Raw genomic sequence first — 18,105 nt, 5'->3', positions numbered from 1 at the left:
AAAGAAGGCTGCGAAGGAGGGACGTGAAGCTAGGGCTGTTGGGCTTAAAATAAATCGAACTGGAGAGTAGGAAGAACCCTATGGGATCCGGACTTCCTTGGTTAGATTTCAGTTTAGTGCTGAACATAAGGCATACAATTTCTGCAGGCTGGGAGTGCCGATAGGTAGGAGTGTGCATTTGCGTAGAATCACTCCAGTTTAACAAAACATAGGGTCCACCCTATGTACGGCCCACGGTTAGCAAATAGGGGGGTGAAAAACAGCTCAAGAATGTAGTATACGGGGGAGTCAGAAGGTTAGATAACCAGACACTGTGCTCTGGGCTGCGGTGGATTGGGAGTGTTGAGGAAAGAGGGTGGGAGCCCCTACTGGCAGACGCTTTAGGGAGCCCATTGAGAGGGCTTTTATACATCCAGACAGACATTGTGAAATGGGGAATAGAATAATGGTGTGCCTAAGGAGAGAATGATGGTTTACTTAGTGGTGTACCTAAGGGGAAGCAAATTGGACAAGAAACCCTACCCACTTATTTTTCAAAGGACTCCCCCACTGGTTCTGCAGGGAAGGTGAAACAAGGTGAAGGATATATCTCCCAATTTCTTAGAACACAAAACAAAAACTCTCTCCCTAACTTGAAACTTTTCTCTCTCTCATAAGTGGAAGTCCTGAGTTTTAGACCTTTCACGGACCCTACAAGACAATCTAGCCCTGTTGTAAGGACCTAGAAGGCAGGAAATATGTTTTGACCTCCTCCTCCTTTGCATATATAAAGGGTATCCTGCATATCTTTTGCATCTTCTTTCATAGGATTGCAGGATGTCCCTTGCATTAAACAGCCACTTGCTAACTGGAAAGATATGTGCTCTAGTTTTAGGGAACATGCCTTGACCAGTTCCTCCTCAACTGTCCTCTCACCCTCCAGGGCTGGGGGGTGGATAACAGGACTTTTGAATCATCATTGGAATAAACTCATTAGAACCTCTTCATAACACCATATCTGCAACTGAAGGTGGGTGAGAATGGTAAGGAAGAAAACAGATGAGTTATGTTCATCCTTAACCATCAAAGGAGTTACTCTTCTAGATAGTTAGGGTGTTAGCTCATCTCTCTATTAAGTTTACATCACAAGGAGAAAACAACCAAGTCAGCAGATAACAACCCAGTATATCCATGAGCAATAGAGTGAGGCTTTGGAAGGTGCTCACGATCAGGGAGGCTGGCGGCATAACACAAAGCTTCTGACAGTTGGTCATGAATTCTTGGTGGATGAGGGAACCAGGCTGGGCAGGGGGCAACTAAGACGCTGGGGGAGAGTCTGACTCCAGGGACCAAAATCCTTAGAGAAATTCTTCCACTCATAAAACTTTTTTTTTTTTTTTAAACGGAATCTCGTTCTGTTGGCCAGGCTAGGGAGTACAGAGTCGTGATCTTGGCTCACTGCAACCTCCCACTCTGGGGTTCAAGCGATTCTCCTGCCTCCTTCTCCTGAGTAGCTGGGACTACAGGTGCGAGCCACCAAGTCCAGCTAATGTTTAATTTTTTTTTTTTAATTTTTAGTAGAGACAGGGCTTCACTATATTGGTTAGGCTGGTCTTGAACTCCTGACCTCAGGTGATCCTCCTGCCTCGGCCTTACAAAGTGCTGGGATTACAGGCATGCGCTGCACTCATAGAACTACTTTTTTAAAAATTATTTTTATTTTTTGAGACAGGATCTCGCTCCATCACCCAAGCTGGAGCGCAGTGGTGCTATCTTGGCTAACTGCAGCCTCAGCCTCCCAGGCTCAAGTGATCCTCCAACCTCAGCCTCCCGAGTAGCTGGGACCACAGACACATGCCACCATGCCTGGCTAATTTTTGGTATATTTTGTAGAGATGGGGTTTCGCCATGTTGCCCAGGCTGGTCTTGAACTCCTGGATTCAAGTGATCGGCCCACATTAGCCTCCCAAAGTGCTGGGATTACAGGCGTGAGCTACGGTGTCTGGTTCTAATACTGCTTTAAAAGAGGTTGGTGAAAGATGTTCAAACCCAGCTTTTAGGCAGAGGAGGATGATATAAACCCAGCAGTTTGATGAGATTGTAATATCCATATTAGTAGTAGGTCCATATGCCAAGCCTAGCCACACTACTTCCTCCTACAAGAACCCTAAATTTCAGGGCAGAACAGAGAAAGGTGAAATAATATCACAATTTAGTTTTTAAAGTTTTGGGTTAGTCTTATTCTTGGGTCCCCCTTTTTTTTTAAAGGCCCATCTGCATTTTCTGTTCAATAAATTTGAAATCTGTCTTATTTTTGTTTCGGGCTTCTACCACATATCTCTTGGTCTTTCCCTCAACTCAGAGCTAGGGGACCCCCAAATGCTCTTCTTTGAAGACAAACTGCTTTGATATCTTCTCACTTGAGACTCTAGATTCCATTAAAGAAAACTAATTGAACAGGAAAAAAAAATCTGGATTCCACATTCTATACCCTCTGAGCATTTTCCAGCTTGCCTGAGGACAGTACAGCATCATATTCATGTACATATGATTTATATGCAGTATGATAACAATTTCTTTTTCTGGCACAAATTAAGAATTTCTGTATGATAAATTCTTTAAAGAAAAACACCAAAAGACATATCATCCTAAGATTGACATAATATTTTCCATTAATTCCAGTAAAGCTTGTTTTTTGGGGAAGTATAAGTAGGAGGGATTAGGATAGGAAATTAATTAATCTTTTTTTTTCTCAGTTTTGCTGAAACAGCTCATAGTTTTAAAAGTCTGAGTGCTTCTACTCCTAGGATATTTAAGCATAGGCCGGGCACGGTGGCTCACGCCTGTAATCCCAGCACTTTGGGAGGCCGAGGCGGGCAGATCACTTGAGGCCAGGAGTTCGAGACCAACCTGGGCAACATGGTGAAACCCTGTCTCTACTAAAAATACAAAAATTAGCTGGGTGTCATGGCGCGCGCCTGTAATTCCAGCTGCTCGAGAGGCTGAGGCAGGAGAATTGCTTGAACCCGGGAGGCGGAGGTTGCAGTGAGCCAAGATCACGCCATTGTACTCCAGCCTGGGTGACAGAGCGAGACTCCATCTCAAAAAAAAAAAAAGAAAAGAAAATTTAAGCATCAGCAGATGGGCTTAGTGGGTTGTGGAGCTGGAGGGGTAGGGGGTGATATATGGTTGGGCAGGTGGAAATTGGTTATCATGGGTGACCAGCTGAGATTTCAGATGTCTTCAGCTGATGGCTCTGAAATGCCCTTAGGTGGTAAGGACACAGCACCACGAGGTTGGGAAGGCATTAGGGAGTCATGAAGCAGACGTAAAAGGCAAATTAGGAGGCCTTGGTCAGCTGCTGAAGGAGAGAGAGGCCCGCATAAAGAGCACAGAGGCGAGGGAGGGTGTCTGGGTCCCACATATATTGGGGGCTCGATCTCTGCACTACCAGGCCACTCAGCCCGACTAGAGCCTCCGTGAGGGTCAGGTCCTCGTCCCCAAGGGAGGAGAGCAGCTCAGGTTGCAGGGGGAAAACACCCTCTTTATCCTGCAGGAAGTTCTGTTCCATCGTGCTCTCCACCTGGAGGGAATCAAAACAGCATGAAAAGAAAGAACTGGAAACCTCTCTCCTCTCCTAACCTACAAAAATCACAAGAAGGTTACATTCCCCTTATTAGAATTCCTTACTTTACCTTACATTACAACCCCATCTGGGTCTTTGAACAGCCCTATACAGTGGGCAGCACATTGATTTTTAGCCCCATTTTACAGAGGAATAAATTGAGACAGACTCAGACACATTAAAAAATTTGCTCACAGGCCAGACGAGGTGGCTCACACCTGTAATCCCAGCACTTTGGGAGGCTGAGGTGGGTGGATCACCTGAGGTCCGGAGTTTGAGACCAGCCTGGCCAACATGGTGAAACCCTGTCTCTACTAAAAATACAAAATTAGCAGGGCATGGTGGTGGGTGCCTGTAATCCCAGCTACTCGGGAGGCTGAGGCAGGAGAATCGCTTGAACCCGGGAGGCGGAGGTTGTGGTGAGCCAAGATCGCACCATTGCACTCCAGCCTGGGCAAAAAGAGTGACACTCCATCTCAAAAAAAAAAAAAAAAAAAAAAAAATTGCTTACAATATTTGGCTAGGAATAAGCAAGGCCAGAGTTTCTGTCTCTTCTCCCAAGATCAGGCTAATAAACCCAGATTATTGCCCAGAAATTCAGTCTTCTACCTCTTGTGAAATAACAAAAAAGGAGAAATAGAGAGAGAAAGAAGGAGTGGGCATAAGCCCCTGGGATAAGACGGGGGTCCTCCAGAATGGCTCCATCCTTAGGCGAAATCTGCATCTCCACTGGCTGCAGCTACTCCCAGACTCTCCCCAGCATCTGCTGTTTTTCCCTCACCAGCTTTAGCTGCACGGGTAGGATCTTTTTCTCCACGGATTTCACCAGCAGCTTCTGTTGGGCTTCACTTAGCTCTGGAGAAAAAAAGCAGAGAAAGATGTGTGTTGCTGGTGCAGAGGGGACTACAGCCTCCAAATAGCGCACTTCCAGAATTTCAGCCTTCATTCATTGGATGTGATTACAATGCAGGTATTAAGGGAGCCATAGCTGAGAGGTCCACTTTGCTCTTGGAGTCGGAGGGCAGGCTTCTTAAGGGAACAAATGTTTCGGCTTACACCTGAAGGACCACAGAGTTTTTCTAAGTGGAAAACTAGAAAATGTGGAGGGAAGAAGAGCTTTTCGGGGCAAGATGAGAAAATGTTACTCCCTGAAGTTAAAGCTAACAGGTAACAGGATAGAAGTGATGAGCTTAGCTATATGCAGAAATTTTAAATATGTTGCTGATAAAACTAGGATTATTCAACCTCTATTAGCAAGACTAGGCTGTCTTCTCAGACCACCCAATGTGACCAAGCAAATCCTTAGGAATGAAACCAATTTTTTTTTTTTTTGATGGAGTCTCGCTCTGTTGCCCAGGCTGGAGTGCAATGGAGTGATCTCGGCTCACTGCACCCTCCCCCTCCCGGGTTCAAGCGATTCTCCTGCCTTAGCCTTCCAAGTAGCTGGGATTACAGGCACCTGCCACCATGCCTGGCTGATTTTTGTATTTTTGGAAGAGGCGGGGTTTCACCATGTTGGCCAGGCTGGTCTCGAACTCTTGACCACAGGTGATCCATCCGCCTTGGCCTCCCAAAGTGCTGGGATTACAGGCGTGAGCCACTGCACCCAGCCATGAAATCAATTTATAAAAATGTGGATATAAACTACTTAACTGTGGTATAATTTGTCATTCATTCATTCATTTATTCATCCATTTGGGAATTGATTCAAGCGATTCATTCCTATTACTGAAAAGGTCTATAAATGAAGACCTTATTCCCCACTTACCTGTTAGGGCTCCAACGAAATAGAGGATGGCACCCACGGCCTCCTTTGATAGCAGGACATCTTTTGGGAGTGCCTCCAGGGTCACTTCATGTCCCTTGTCTAGAGCCCCTTCAAGCTGTGGGGGAAGGTGGGCAACTATTGAAGATAACATAGGAAAGGGCCCAACCCAGGGCCCAGCACATAATAACCCCTTGACATGCGGGAACTCTCTCCATTTCCTGATTTCTTTTTCGAGGCCTCATGTCCTGAAGAGTACTGGACTCCTGGGTTCCTTGTTCCCTGAGTTTTGGACTCTGGAAAGGGAAGGTTCCAGCCCTTCCAGCAGACGGCCCTTCTGGCCATCAGAGGGAGCATGTGCCTCAGGGGAGCCCACTGTTTGCCCTTTTCCAGGGGACCAAGGGAGCAGTGGCCTGGCCGTCTTGGGGCACGTGGCCAGCCTTGGGGAAGGTATCTAAGATGGACTCCTCTGGCCACCCACCTCCTGCCCCTGTCAGATCTCCCCACCTGCTGCAATACCCGCCCCCACCAAACCTTCACCAAAACATGCCTTCTCCCACTCTTCCCCACTTCCACTAGGTCCTCACCGCGAGCTCAAGGTCTTGTAGCTCCTTTTTCTTCCCTAGAAGTTTGCTGAGGGAGCTGAGCAGGGAGCTTTGCCCTACTCGGCTCAGCTTCTCCACTTGTTGGGTCTCTCTCTGAACTTCTTCTTTTAGTGTCCTGAAGCCTTCGTGTACGTCCCCTTTGGGGACAATAATGGGACACACAGCCCTCCATCAGGCACCTTCCCCTCCAGTCAGCATTCCCCCTGCAGGGCTCCTACACTCAGCCCCCTTTAGGTACCCATGCTCTACCCCGCAGTTTGAGCCTGGCCCCATTTTTCTTTACCAAGGAATGCCGTGACAGAACTATCCACCAACCCTAACCTGAGGGTTGGGGCGAGAAGGTGGGCCAGGACGCATGTATCATCTAACCCAACAGTTAATCTTCCCGAGATCCCAGGCCTTATCCCATATCAGTACACACTTGACTTTTCTTTGAGACTCCAGCAAAAAGTGGAGAAAGAAGGTCTGTTTTCCCTTCTCATGAGTTAGCTGACAAAGAAGAATGACTTTGCCTTCTCCTCTCTCTACCCCTAATGCTACCTCCATGCCAAAGTCTTGGGAGAAACTCACAAAGTTCCTTACCAACATCAGATGCCTGGATAACTGAGAAAAAAAGGAAAAAAAAAAAAAAGATAAGAATGCAGTCCTTCAGAATGGCAGCCATACCCAGGGGATGAGACACTAAGGAAGATGAGGAAATACATCCTGCCTGTCTCCTGGGAGAGCCCAGCTACCTTGTTCCTGGCATTACCGTGACTGAGTGGTTCTGGCCCCAGTTGCTGGGCGGCCGAGTTGCAGATGTGTGTGTAGCGGGTTATAGCTACTAAGACTCTTAATTTTTTTTTTTTTTAGGCCAGGCGCAGTGGCTCACACCTGTGATCCCAGCACTTTGGGAGGCCAAGGTGGGAGGATCACCTGAGGTCAGGAGTTTGAGACTAGCCTGGCCAACATGGTGAAACCCCATCTATACTAAAAATTTGCCAAGTGTGGTGGCCCGCGCCTGTAATCCTAGCTACTCGGGAGGCTGAGGCACAAGAATTGCTTGAACCTGGGAGGCGGAGTTTGCAGTGAGCTGAGATCTCACCATTGCACTCCAGTCTGGGCAACAGAATGAGACTCTGTCTCAAGAAAAAAAAAAAAAAAAAAAAGGCCAGGCGCTGTGGCTCACGCCTGTAATCCCAATACAGGTGGGTGGATCACCTGAGGTCAGGAGTTCGAGACCTGCCTGACCAACATGGTGAAACCCCATCTCTACTAAAAATACAAAAAATTAGCAGGGCATGGTGGCGGGTGACTGTAATCCCGGAGGCTGAGGCAGGAGAATCACTTGAACTGGGGAGGTGGAGGTTGCAGTGGACTGAGATTGCACCACTACACTCCAGCCTGGGCAACAAGAGTGAAACTACACCTCAAAAAAAAAATTTTTTTTTAAATAGAGACATTGTCTCACTATGTTGCCCAGGCTGGTCTTGAACTCCTGAGCTCAAGGGATTCTCCTGCCTTAGCCTCCCAAAGTGCTGGGATTATAGGCGTGAATCACTGTGCCTGGCTGCTACTAAGGCTGTTGAGCACAAAGGTCTCAGGCGTCAGACCACCTGGGCATCTTGTCCAAAGACTCCCCCTTTCCACTGCTTTTTCCCAAGCTATTGGAATTTCTGCCATGTTTCGGGGACAATTATTTGCTGAGATTCGCTCTGCTATTTCCCTGTCAGTCCTGTCAGAAGGAAAGAAAAAGACTGGAGTTTTAGAATTCCGAGTCAAGAAAGTTTCAGTGGAATGAAAGGAAACACTTACGGATGACCTTCTCCTCTCCTGACTTTTCTGAAGACAGAAAAAATGCACATCTGTCAGCACAAAACCCATTTTTGCCTTTTCATCTAAAACAGTCTTCAAGGCAGTTTCATCAGTGATCATTATAAAAACACAGGGAGATTATGCTAGCTCATCCACCCCCACGATTCGGGAACACACTCTGTCTCCAAGTCTTACTTCTGCTTCTGACTGTGCCTTCCGGTCTCTGTCTGTCGGTTTCTATATCTCTCTGGGACAGTATTTATATGCCTCTATCTGTCTTTCCTAAAGTTGAGGCTAGGTATTCTTAGGGACTTGGGAAACAAAAGCAGAGGCTCCTTGGGGGATTACAGTATAAGCTAGGAGAGGGTGGAGGATTTTGGCAGATAATGTCAGGGGTAGGGCGGAAGAGGTGGGAAACCCGTAAGCAATTTCACTTACCTCCAGGAGGGAAGGTTTGCATGTTATCATTGCAGATATGTGGAATATCTGTGAAGGGCAAGGGAAGGAGGGCAGGAGGACACTTAGCAGCTGCCCCACATTCCCTTCTTCAGTCTCAAGCCAAAGGGCTCTGCTAAGGGCTAGGACCTTGCACCCCAAATGCTTCATTTAATTCCCGGCTTCAACCTCCATTGCTGGAATGGATAAATTCCATTCCTTGATAAATTCTCTACTATGAGAACACTACTTTCTACCTTCCATTCCAGTCTCTGTCTGTTTCCTCCTTTGGTCACAGACTTCTTGAGAGCAGAGGCGGTGCATGTTCATCTTTGTACACCCTCCCCCAATGACCACAGTGCCCAGCACCAAGAAGATGCTCAGAATCCAGGAGCCTCTTCACCCTTCTCTCCAGAGCAGGCTCCATGGCTGCAGTCGGATCACAGTACAATACACCCCCCTACTCATTCTCTGACATTTCCGCAAGAGGGGACCAGGGTGCCTCAGTATTGGTGCAGGTAATTCTTATCTTGTGGGGAGAACATGCGGGTCTCTGCTCACCCCACTCATCTTTGCCTTTGACCATCAGCTGTCTCACTCGAAAGGCCAGGACACAGCCCTTGGGGATGGTTACAGCCTCCTTGTGGTTTATGGATCCCTAGAATTAGACAATGAGAATTTGTGAATCTCTGGACATCTTAAGTATGAGATATTGGGAGTGTGAGTTGGGGGAGGTGCAGGGTCAGGGCTGAGAGCATTCAGGGAGATAAGAAGCTGGAAGCCTTCAGTGGTGTCCCTGGTCTGGACTCTGAGGAAGGACTTCAAAGTCCTTGCGCTCATTTCTGCTGATTTTCCCTCTAGTGACCTGTATCTGTCTTCCTGGTTCAGATGCATGAAGGGAACCGGGCAGACCTGCTCCATCTCCTGCCTGTACATCACCCTAGAGCTTCCATCCAAGCCCTGGCTCCTTCTTCCTCTTCACCATCTGTCCCATGCTTACCTCTTTCAGGACGCTTTCCATGACTAACCCCTACTCCCGACTCCAAATCCCAAATCATCCCTGGAATATTTAGATGCAATAGATAGAGGTATAGAGACCATTCCTTATTTCCATTGGCTTTTTCAAGCCTGTGTTCTCTGGGCTTTAGCCTCTGTGTCTCCTCTATGAACCTGAGGACTTTCTGAGAGTAAAGATGTCTCCTCTTTGGATTGGGAGCACCATGAGGGAAAACCCAGGAATGTGACTTTCCCCTTCCCCAGTAGTTCCCTGTGGCATCTGGCGCAGGGATCTGCCCTCACTGGGTGCCACTGACCAGGGAGGGGGCATGTGTCTGGGGTTTGGATCTTGAAGAGCCGGGGGAAGGAGTGGCCCTTTTCAGCATCCTGGGTGGGCGCTGATCAGGCAAAGCTAATGAAGCCTTCAGGGAGGGGCTGAATGTAAATGTGTATGTGTGAGTGTGAGTGTGGGTGTGAGAGTGTGTGTGTGTGTGTTTGAATCAAACCTGTAGCCCCAATGGGGCGAAGAAGGGGAGGGAGAAGCAGGCCTCTGCCTTGCCGGCTCGCTCCAGTGTGACTTCCTGCACCGTCTCCACCACCTCCATCACCACATACAGGTTCTCCCCTTGATCTTGCATCTCCTTCAGGAATGGGTGGTCTGCTGCCAGCTTCCTGTGGCAGGAGAAACATAAGGGAACCGTTCAGAGCTCCTTCCTGCCTGTACCGCACCCTCCTCTTTCCTTCTGTCATTCCCAGGAGCTAGACATTGTGGTGGCAGGGAAGGAGTGAGGACTCTGGACTAGGGCTGAGGTTGAAACCCAGATCTCATGCTTACCGGCAGGGCAGCTTCTCTGAGTCTTAATTGCCTCATCTATGAAATGAGTATAATGATGATGACCTCCTGGGTTGCTCAGACATAAACTCGGTAATTGTCTGGGCCAGCACCTGGCCGGGAACAGGGCCTCTTGGGTGCTTCTTACCTCCTTTTCCTCCAGTTCAGGGGTAGATGCGCCCCCTCCCCCCTTTCCTCCCCATTCATCTCTCTGGGATCCTTTCTCTCCACCTCTTATGCTCTCTCTTGCTATTAACACCAGTTCCTCCTCACCACTTGCTTCTTCTGTCTGCTTCCATATATAAACGTGTCCCTAATCCTAACAAATTTGTTTGCTTTGATCATGCCACTCCCTCAAATTACTACCCTATTTTTTTCCTTCATTTCATTGGCAAATATATCAAAACAATTCTTTTTTTTTTTTGAGACGGAGTCTCACTCACTCTGTCACCCAGGCTGGAGTGCAGTGGCCCGATCTTGGCTCACTACAGCCTCTGCCTCCTGGATTCAAGCGATTCTTCTCCCTCAGCTTCCTGAATAGCTGGGATTACAGATGTGAGCCACCATGCCCGGTCCACCTAAATTCTTTATAATTTGCCTTCTATTTCCACTACTCAGCTGAAATTACAATGATCTCTTACCTATCAGTCTCAATGACCTCGCCTAACTCTGTGCAATACTCGATCCTGCTATGGAAACCCTCTGTGCAGCGCTGGCTTCTCTTGGCTTCCAGTGACACTGTACCATCCTGGCTCAACTCCAGTACTTCCAGTTTCTAAATCTTATCCATTCTGTCTGCACCTCATTTTCCAGTTTCTTTGGTTCTCTAAAATTTTATGTTCTGTAAGATTCTGTTCTCAGTCCTGTTGTCTCAACTCCCTCCAAAAGCTCCCCACACCCAACTCACTCCTACAGTTTTTTCTTTTTTTTTTTTTTAAGGTCCCACTCTGTTGCCCAGGCTGAAGTGCAGTGGCTCGATCATAACTCACTGCAGACTTGAGCTCTTGGGCTTAAGTGATCCTCTTGCCTCAACCTCCTGAGTAGCTGGGACTCTAGGCGCACCACCATGCCCGGCTAATATTTCATTTTTTGTAGAGATGGCGGTTTCACTCTCTTGCCCAGGCTGGTTTGAACTCCTGGGCTCAAGCAATCCTGCCTTGGCTTCCCAAAGTGCTGGGCTTACGGGAGTGAGACTCCTCCCCTGGCTCCTACAGTTTTAATCTTTATATTGCTGATTACCTTGTGTGTTATCTTCACTTTGACCTCTCTCCTGAGCTCCAGGCCCTTATTTCCAATCACCTGTTCAACATTCTCAGCTGATGTCTCAGCAGAACCAGAAACTCAAAACATCCAAAAGGAACTCACAATCTCCAAATCTACCTCTAACCTGTGTCTTCCTGTTTGTCACCTGTAATGGTACCTTTAATGTCCTATAATGTCACAACCTGGGTAAAATCTCACAGTCACCTTTGACAAAACCCTTTCCCTCATCCTGCAATCAGCTACCAAGCCCAGGCCATTCTATCACCGTTGGCAATGGGCGTTGCATCCATTCCTCCCTCTTCACTCCTCTTGCCCTTTCCCAGCTTGGGTCCTCAGTTTTCATTGCTCATGGGATAGAAGAACAGTGTCTTGGCTGGAGGTGGTGGCTTACGCCTGTAATCCCAGCACTTTGGGAGGCCCAGGTAGGCAGATCACCTGAGGTCAGGAGTTCGAGACCAGCCTGGCCAACATGGTAAAACCCCATCTCTTCCAAAAATACGAAAATTAGCTGGGTGTGGTGGCATGCACCTGCAATCCCAGCTACTCAGGAGGCTGAGGCAGGAGGACTACTTGAACCTGGAAGGCAGAGGTTGCAGTGACCTTGTATCGTGTCACTGCACTCCAGCCTGTGCAACAGAGAGAGACTCCGTCTCAAAAAAAAAAAAAAAAAAAAAAGACCGGGCGCAGTGGCTCACGCCTGTAATCCCAGCACTTTTGGAGGCTGAGGCAGGTGGATCACCTGAGGTCAGGAGTTCAAGACCAGCCTGACTAACATGGTGAAACCCCATCTCTACTAAAAATACAAAAATTAGCCGAGCGTGGTGGCTCACACGCCACCTTACCTCCTTCTTTCAACCACTACTTAACTGGGATTACTTCTCTGTAATCCCAGAACTTTGGGAGGCCGAGGCAGGCGGATCACAAAGTCAGGAGTTCGAGATCAGCCTGGCCAATATGGTGAAACCCCGTCTCTACTAAAAATATAAAAAATTAGCTGGGCATGGTGGCAGACACCTGTAGTCCCAGCTACTTGGGAGGCTGAGGCAGGATAATTGCTTGAACCTGGGAGGCGGAGGTTGCAGTGAGCTGAGATCGTGCCACTGCACCCCAGCCTGGGTGACAGAGCGAGACTCCATCTCAAAATAAATAAATAAGTAAAATAAAAAAATAAAAAAATTGTCCGGGTTTAGTGGCGGGCACCTGTAATCCCAGCTACTTGTGAGGCTGAGGCAGGAGAATTGCTTGAGCCTGGGAGGCGGAGGTTGCGGTGAGCCAAGATCGCACCACTGCACTCCAGCCTGGGCAACAAGAGCAAAAAACTGTTTCAAACGAAAAAAAGAAGAAAAGTGTCTTGCCTTGTCTGACTGCTTCAAACCCCTCTTCCTCTTCCCCTATCTGACACACTTCCTCCATCTGGCTGGATTAGTCATGGGACACATCAGAACATTTTCAGGATCTTCCTGGTGCCTACGATTCAGTCTCCTGGAGCTGCCACTTGCCTCTTCCATGGTTTGGGTTCACCTGCATTTCCTGCTCGTTCTACTCACGCCTCTTCCGCCCCTGCCATGCTGGCTGTTCCTGGCCCTTGGTGGTTTTGAGATTGCTCACCTGTGTGCCTTCATAATACCCTTCTCCCAGCCCTGCATGCCCAATTTCTGCTCATCTTTCAAGGCCCAAAACAGAGGCTGCCATGTCTGTGAGATCTTCCCTTATTTCCCCAGCCAGAAGTCCCTTTGACCTGCCACAAAACTCAGTCAAACCATCCCTACAGCACTTAGCACTTCTTGGGTTTGATTATAATTACTGTTGCCCAGGTTTTTAAAATTTTTACCTTCCTAGACTGCAAGTTTCTTGGACAAAGATGTTTTAGGCGCACCCCAGCCCGTAGTAGAGTGCTTTACTATATACATGCTTGCTGGATGACTACTCCAGCCCTTCCTTCTGGCCTTCACAGTCCTTACCTCCTTGTTTCAACCACTACTTAACTACTTAAAAGTCAGTTCCCGTGTCAAGCCAAACATCCGTGGTGCCTAGCATCAGTGTGGCACCTGCCACACCCTTTGTGCTGTGGGGCAGCATTCCCGAGGGTGTGCTTAGTGTGTATTGGGGTCAGGCAGGAGGCTTCATTTATGGGAGCAGAACACGGTGCTCAGGTCTCAGCTGGGGGCAGTTAAGACCCATCCCTCCTTTTTCTAGTGTATTGCATAGTCTTAGAGTTAGAAGGAGCCTTAGAGATGATCATCCAATCCTGTCATTCTGCAGAAAAGAAAACTGAGGTCCCAAGAGAAGTGACTTTTCCAAGATCACACAGCAAGCTAGTGTGGACATCGTCCTCCCTGTGCATGTGTGACAGTGGGGAGGTGGTCCCGGAGACGGTGGCAGCAACGGGAGGTGTGACTAGGAAATGGCCTGGATGCAGCCATGGGCCAGAAGGGTTGCCTTCAAGAGCTCCCCTGTGGTGACCACATTGGCAAAGTCAGTGCAAGGGTCCTACCTTTCAACTCAAGGCCCCAAGCACCCTTTCCATGCATTGCCCCACCCACATCCCGGGAGACCCTCGGTCCTCCCCTCTCTCACCTCTCCTGCAAGGTCTCCAGGGCCCTGGGAGCCACACTGAGTGTCTGGACCTCCAGAGTGCTGTTCTGCGAGAGCCCTGCCGTTCCCTTCACCTTCACCGTCTTTGGTACATCCACATCTCCCTCCACTTGGGTGTCCAGCATATTCTTAAAGCCAAAATTCCCAGTGTCTGTTGGGTCTGCAGGAGGGAAAAGACGAAAGGGGCTGGGCTGGCTGGGTGCAGTAACTCATGCCTGTAATCCCAGCATTTTGGGAGGCCAAGATGGAAGGATTGCTTGAGCCCAGGAGTTTGAAACCAGCCTGGGCAACAAAGCAAGAACCCATCTCTACAAAAACAAACAAGTAAATAAAAGAGGCTGAGCTGAGAGGTATCCCCCTGACCACCAGCCTCCTCAGCTCCTGATGATGACTTTGGGCTAGATGACATCTAATCACCTCTGGCCAGAGGGAGCTTTGAGGTCCTCCTTGCAGGCCAGGTGCCCAGCCCCCTTCCCTCAGTATCCCTCAGTTCCCAGCCCCGCTCGAGGCTGACCTGAAGGTGAGCTGCCGGGCTCAAGCACATCCAGCAGTGTGTAGTCAGTGCGGACGTACCGGGCCCCCCAGAAGAGCGTGCTCTTCCTCTTCCTCAGCACCAGGCAGAAGGGATGGAAGCGCTTGAAGTCGATGAGGCTGTCAAGGGGTGTCAGGTCCCCTCGAGGGTTTAGCTGTCTGGCCAGGGCCCGGGTGACATTTTCAAACATGGTCATTGTCTCTGTGGAGGTGGGGAGACAGGAGAGTGTCAAGGTGGCTGCCAAGGCTGCCAAGGAGCCCGGGATATGGGCTGGGCCCCTGCAGAGAGAGTTTACCCGGCTCTGGGGCAGGGAGAGCTCTTAGAGATGCCTGGATTGTCTCATGTCACAGCTGGAAAGAATCAAGGGAGTCTGCAATTTATGATGAGGAACCTAGGGCTGGAGAGTTGAAAGAGTTGCCCCAAAGTCCCATAGATGGTCAGCAAAGCCACACCTCCCTTTTCTTTGTCAAGGGCATTTTTCTCACTCCACACTCCATTTTCTTCACTGCCACGGAGCCCAGCTGGAGCATTTCTTTTCCTTCCTTCCCTTCCTTTTCTTTCTTTCTTTCTCTTTCTTTCTTTTTTTTCATTCTTTCTTTTTCTTTCTTTCTTTCCTTCCTTCCTTCCATCTTTCCCTTCCTTCCTTCCCTCTGCCTTTCCTTGCCTCTCTTTGCTTTCTTCTCTTTTCTTCCAAGACAGGGTCTTACTCTGTTGCCCAGGCTGGAGTATAGTGGCGTGATCACAGCTCACTGCAGCCTTGACCGCCAAGGCTTGATTGATCCTCCCACTTCAGCCTCCTGAGCAGCTGGGACTGCAGTCATGCACTTGGCTAATTTTTAAATTTTTTTGTAGAGACAGAGTCTCACTATGTTTCCCAGGCTGGTCTCAAACTCCTGGCTCAAGTGATCCTCCCACCCCAGCCTCCCGAAGTGCGGGGATTACAAGTGTGAGCCACTGCGGCTGGTCTAGAGCATTTATTTAGCAGTGGAAGTAAAGCTTTCTTTCACACCAGAGACTGGCAATAGCCAGGATCCGAGGACACCAGGAGAGGGAAGGAGATGCTGCTGGCAACAAGGGCCTGGGTGGCCAAGCTGTTCACCTGCCCCAGTTGCCCTTTCCGTGTGTGGGGTACACTTCCCTGCACCCTGTTCTTCCTCGTGCATGCCTCCCGTCTCACAGGTATGAGTAGACCCACTCCCCTCTCACAGCCCCTGGGGGATGCCTGGATCCAGACTTTTTTTTTTTCTTTTTGAGATGGAGTCTTACTCTGTTGCCCAGGGTGGAGTGCAGTGGTGCCATCTCGGCTCCCTGCAGTCTCCACCTCTCAGATTCAAGCGATTCTCCTGCCTCAGCCTCCCTAGTAGCTGAGACTACAGGTGCGTGCCACCACGCCTGGCTAATTTTTGTATTTTTAATGGAGACAGGGTTTCACCATGTTGGTCAGGCTGGTCTCAAACTCCTGACTCAGATGATCCACCCTCCTTGACCTCCCAAAGTACTGTGATTACAGGTGTGAGCCTCTGTGTCCAGCCAGGATCTAGGCATTTTGATGCTCTTCACCTTTGCCCCCTCTGCTTACAATATCCCCTTCCGGGTCTGAAGACTCCCTAGTCCTCCTCTAACACTCAATTCAGATCACCTCCTGGGACCTCTTCCCTCAGTCCTCCAGGCAGCTGGTGACTGTATCTGTGTTTCCAAAGCGCTCTTCTGATGCACCTTCCTGTTGTTATGATCTGTTCACCTGACCCTATCAGCTCCTCGTCTGTGACTTCCCAGAGGGCAGGAAATGGGTCTTAGTCACCTCTGCAGCAGCAAGTACCACACCTGGCACAGAGTTCGAGCTTGGCAAATGTGTGTGGAAAGAACCAATGAATGTGGCCCTCAGAGATGTGCGCTAGGGTGAGAGGGCCCTGGAGAATGTGGGGCCCATGGGAACCTGAGGGACAACATTTTTTTTTTCTTTTTGAGACAGAGTTTCATTCTTGTTGCCCAGGCTGGAGTGCAATGGCACGATCTTGGCTCACTGCAACTTCCATCTCCTGGGTTCAAGTGATTCTCCTGCCTCAGCCTCCCAGGTAGCTGGGATTACGGGCACCTGCCACCATGCCCAGCTAATTTTTGTGTTTTTAGTAGAGACGGTGTTTCACCATGTTGGCCAGGCTGGTCTTGAACTCCTGACCTCAGGTGATCCGCCCATCTCACCCTCCCAAAGTGCTGGGATTACAGGTGTGAGCCACCGCGCCTGACCTCAGGGTCAACATCTTAAGTCTCTGTCTTTGAAGTTTGAGTCCAGGTGCTCTGGCTGGGTGGCTGATCGGCACGCCCCAGTTATCCCCGTGGGTGGAAGAGGCCACACCAGCTGGCGTGGAAGCACCCCACATCCACCATGGGCACTTCACAGCAGCAGGGGGGCAGGAAGCACGGCACAGATGCGTGGGGCTGTTCTGACAGCTTCAAGGTGCTTTTTTTTTTTTTTACCCTCATTCCTGGGAGGGCCAGGATGGGGCAGGACAACCCCCTGGTGCCACCTGGGTGCACCTGGGAAGGGCTTGGGCAATAGCAGCCTCCTCTTCACCGGAGAGATGTCCACAGGCCTGCCTCTCCCTTCCCTCCCCAAGGCCTCTCGGGACACTTATCCCACTGGACTCTAGGGGAGTTCCATTCCCTTCTTGGTCCACCCATCTCCCTGTGTCCTCAGAGCACCCCTGCCTTCCCTGCTGTCATCAAGTTCTTACCTGGGAGCGGTGCTGGGTCCTGTCCAGCAGCTGGGTCTGGGGTGAGGGCCTAGGGCTCGCTGGGTCTGTAGGTTGAGAGGATGACCGTCCCTTGCCAGGACAGGCTGCTTTATGCAGGGACAGAGGCTTCCAGGGACCCCGCCTGCCCTAGTGACCCCACCCCCGTCCCGCTCCACTTCCTGGAGAACAGCATCAACCTGTTCCACGTGTGCCCTGGCCTCCTGAGGGCTGAGGGGGTGGATAGGGAGCTGCTAGGCAGGTGCCAGCGTGGGTGGGGGTAGCCAAGGCTGATAGAGAGGTGGCAGCTGGAGGTTGGCTTGTGGATTGAGAGGAGAGGAAGGCAGGTGCCTTTGGGAGGGGTGCAGACGGAGGCAGTGGGAGTGTGTGTGTGTGTGTGTGTGTGTGTGTGTGTATGTGTGTGAGTGACCAGGGATGGCATCTCTGTTCTGTCATCACCATCATTGGGGAGCATCTCGGATTCATGGTGGGGGTCTGCAGGTGTCCTGGGATACGGATTCCTGTATGTCCACACATTCCAGCAGAGAGCAGAGCATCTGCAGCACTGCCCTCCATCCTGGGCTTGTCAGCCTGTGTGTATTGCTGCCTTACTCCATTTGTTTTAGCTACATAGACATAGCTCTGATACCGCTAGAAGCAGATGTCTGAGTAGGCAGAGATGGAGTTAGACCAAATGGGTTTCTGTTGTTTAGTGTTCAGCGTCTCTGCTCCTCACAGAATATTGTGTACACACATCAGCATATCTGTAGGCAGGGACACAGCGATATTCATGGAAAAGCCCAGGAGGCTTGTCGTGGGCTTTCAGATGTCGCACCAGAGGTCACTCAGGTCCTGCTCTTAGCTTAAATCTCTGCCTAGAAGGAATTTTAAAGGAATTTCAAATGATGCCTACATGGTCACATTGCTAGAGGACAGAATAAGGGACTTACAA

General features: G+C 49.6%; 1 protein-coding gene across 2 annotated transcripts; it reads right to left on the bottom strand.

Annotated features, from left to right (window-relative positions):
* Positions 1-2,542: 2,542 nt before the first annotated feature.
* On the bottom strand, positions 2,543-17,267 carry GSDMA (gasdermin A). Of its 2 annotated transcripts, XM_054457443.2 has the most exons (12): positions 17,157-17,267; positions 14,404-14,622; positions 13,872-14,049; positions 9,706-9,871; positions 8,765-8,861; positions 8,207-8,254; positions 7,769-7,795; positions 6,557-6,577; positions 5,957-6,111; positions 5,373-5,487; positions 4,386-4,459; positions 2,543-3,562 (listed from the first exon to the last, which is right to left on the bottom strand). In XM_054457443.2, exons 2-12 carry the CDS (start codon positions 14,615-14,617, stop codon positions 3,320-3,322), a joined length of 1,338 nt encoding a protein of 445 aa, XP_054313418.1. In that variant the 5' UTR covers positions 14,618-14,622; positions 17,157-17,267; the 3' UTR covers positions 2,543-3,319. The 2 variants fall into 2 exon arrangements, with proteins under 2 accessions (XP_054313418.1, XP_054313419.1); XM_054457444.2 differs by lacking the exon at positions 7,769-7,795.
* Between the last annotated feature and the right edge of the window lie 838 nt (positions 17,268-18,105).

This window comes from Pongo pygmaeus, chromosome 19, assembly GCF_028885625.2.
Source record: "Pongo pygmaeus isolate AG05252 chromosome 19, NHGRI_mPonPyg2-v2.0_pri, whole genome shotgun sequence".
Classification (NCBI taxonomy): Eukaryota; Metazoa; Chordata; class Mammalia; order Primates; family Hominidae; genus Pongo; species Pongo pygmaeus.
This window is presented reverse-complemented; position numbering and strand designations above follow the sequence as displayed.